Source organism: Cebus imitator, unplaced genomic scaffold (assembly GCF_001604975.1).
Source record: "Cebus imitator isolate Cc_AM_T3 unplaced genomic scaffold, Cebus_imitator-1.0 Scaffold105, whole genome shotgun sequence".
NCBI classification, from domain to species: Eukaryota; Metazoa; Chordata; class Mammalia; order Primates; family Cebidae; genus Cebus; species Cebus imitator.
In genome coordinates, this window is record NW_016107420.1 from 5,290,617 (window position 1) to 5,293,115 (window position 2,499).

Here is a 2,499-nt window from a genome sequence, read left to right on the forward strand (position 1 = left end):
CAGCTAATGTTTTGTATTTTTAGTAGAGACGGGGTTTCACCATGTTGACCAGGATGGTCTCGATCTCTTGACCTCGTGATCCACCCGCCTCGGCCTCCCAAAGTGCTGGGATTACAGGTTTGAGCCACCACGCCCGGCAGTACAACGTTTCTTTGGACTCATTCAAGTTTCAACAAAAAAACTTATCCTACCTCCCTAATCCCCACCCTTCTCTGTACTTCCATGACACTCAGCACTTTATCTGTATTGTTACTTCTCTCACTGTTTTGTAAATTTTTTGTATCCCTCATTAGACTATCTGTGACTCAAAGATTTTGTCAATTGTGCCCTCCATTGTGTCCCTAGTACTCTGCCTAACAGTTGGTAGGCACCTAATACATATTTTGAATGAGATGAATGAATGCCCATTATATCCATGTAATTTAATAGTCTCTAAAAGACTATTTAAAAACAAATTATGGTCGCCTGCCTTGGTTGACGCCTGTAATCCCAGCACTATGGGAGGCCCAGGTGGGTGGATCACCTGAGGTCAGGAGTTCAAGACCAGCCTGACCAACATAGAGAAACACCTTCTCTACGAAAAATACAAAATTAGCCGGGCATGGTGGCACATGCCTGTAATCCCAGCTACTTGGGAGGCTGAGGCAGGAGAATTGCTTGAATTTGGGAGGCGGAGATTGTGGTGAGCCGAGATCGCACCACTGCACTCCAACCTGGGGAACAAGAGCGAAACTCTGACTCAAAAAAAATTTATCACTTTCATTCTTGTTTTCTTATGCTAAAAGTAATAATTATTATTATTATTATTGAGGCAGTCTTGCTCTGTTGCCCAGGCTGGAGTGCAGTGGTGCAATCTCGGCTCACTACAACCTCTGCCTCCCAGGTTCAAGCAATTCTCAAGCCTCAGCCTCCCAAATAGCTGGGATTATATGTATGCACCACCATGCACAGCTAGTTTTTGTATTTTTAGTAGACAGACTTTCTCCACGCTACGCAAGCTGGTCTCGAACTCCTGATCTCAAGTGATCCGCCTGCCTCGGCCTTCCAGAGTGTACGATTACAGACGTGAGCCACCATGCCCAGCCAAATATTATATTTTAAAGACGCCATAGTTAAAATGAAAATCACTGAGAGGCCGGAGCGGGTCAGGCCTGGCGCGGGAGGGAACGAAGCAGCGCAAACAGCGAGCGCACTGCCGCCCCAGGATGCAGCACCGAAGCTTCCTTCTCCTCTCTCTCCTTGCTCTGTTGGCGCTCACCTCCGCGGTGGCCAAAAAGAAAGACAAGGTGAAGAAGGACTGCCTGGGGATAGAGTGCGCGGAGGAGTGGGCCCGGGGGCCCTGCACCCCCAGCAGCAAGGATTGCGGCATGGGTTTCCGCGACTGCTGCTGCGGGGCCCAGACCCAGCGCATCAGGTGTAGGATCCCCTGCAACTGGAAGAAGGAGTTTGGAGCCGACTGCAAGTACAAATTTGAGAACTGGGGTGCGTGTGATGGGGGCACTGGCACCAAATTCCGCCAGGGCACCCTGAAGAAGGTGCGCTACAATGCCCAGTGCCAGGAGACCATCCGCGTGACCAAGCCCTGCACCCCCAAGACCAAAGCCAAGGCCAAAACCAAGAAAGGGAAGGGAAAGGACTAGAGGTCAAGCCTGGATGCCGAGGAGCTCCTGGTGTTACCTGGGGCCTGGCCCAAGCCTTCCCTCTCCCTGGCCTGAGATATGACCCGCCAGTGCCTTCTGTCTGCTTGTTAGCTTTAATCAATCATGCCCCGCCTTGTCCCTTTCACTGCCCAGCCCCACCCCTAAGTGCCCAAAGTGAGGAGGGACAAGGGATTCTGGGAAGCCTGAGCCTTCCCCAGAGCAATGTGAGTCCCAGAGCCCACTTTGTTCTTCCCCACGATTCCGTTACTAAGAAACACATTAAATAAACTGAATTTCCCCACCCCCCCCAAAAAATGAAAATCACTAAAAATCTTTTACTCACAGACTATCACCACGACAATTTTGTTGTATATTTTTCCTGGTTTCTGTATGTTTGTGTAAGTGTATCTATATGAACACACGTTTTTTAAAACAAATGTGATTATACTGTAATTCTATTTTGTGACAATTTACCCATAGAGTTGGGCTTTGAGATTATTTCTACATTTTTTGCTATTATAAAGAGTGCTTTAGGCTGGGTGCCATGGCTCACACCTGTAATCCCAGCACTTTGGGAGGCAGAGGCAGGCTGATCACCTGAAGTCAGGAGTTCAAGAACAGCCTGGTCAACATGGTGAAACCCTGTCTCTACTAAAAATACAAAAATTAGCTGGGCGTGGTGGCAAGCGTCTGTAATCCCAGCTATTCGGGAGGTTGAGGCAGAAGAATGGCTTGAAGGCCGGGCGCGGTGGCTCACGCCTGTAATCCCAGCACTTTGGGAGGCCAAGGCGGGTGGATCACGAGGTCAAAAGATCAAGACCATCCTGGTCAACATGGTGAAACCCCGTCTCTACTAAAA

General features: G+C 49.2%; 1 protein-coding gene across 1 annotated transcript; it reads left to right on the forward strand.

Moving 5' to 3' along the window:
* Nucleotides 1-1,136: 1,136 nt before the first annotated feature.
* On the forward strand, nt 1,137-1,965 carry LOC108310587 (midkine-like). Its single transcript, XM_037741741.1, has one exon. The coding sequence runs from the start codon at nt 1,206-1,208 to the stop codon at nt 1,638-1,640; it is 435 nt and encodes a 144-aa protein (XP_037597669.1). The 5' UTR covers nt 1,137-1,205; the 3' UTR covers nt 1,641-1,965.
* Nucleotides 1,966-2,499: the final 534 nt, after the last annotated feature.

What these genes read in the sequence shown, in the direction of transcription:
- LOC108310587 (XM_037741741.1), top strand. Translation starts at nt 1,206, where the DNA reads ATGCAGCACCGAAGCTTCCTTCTCCTCTCTCTCCTTGCTCTGTTGGCG.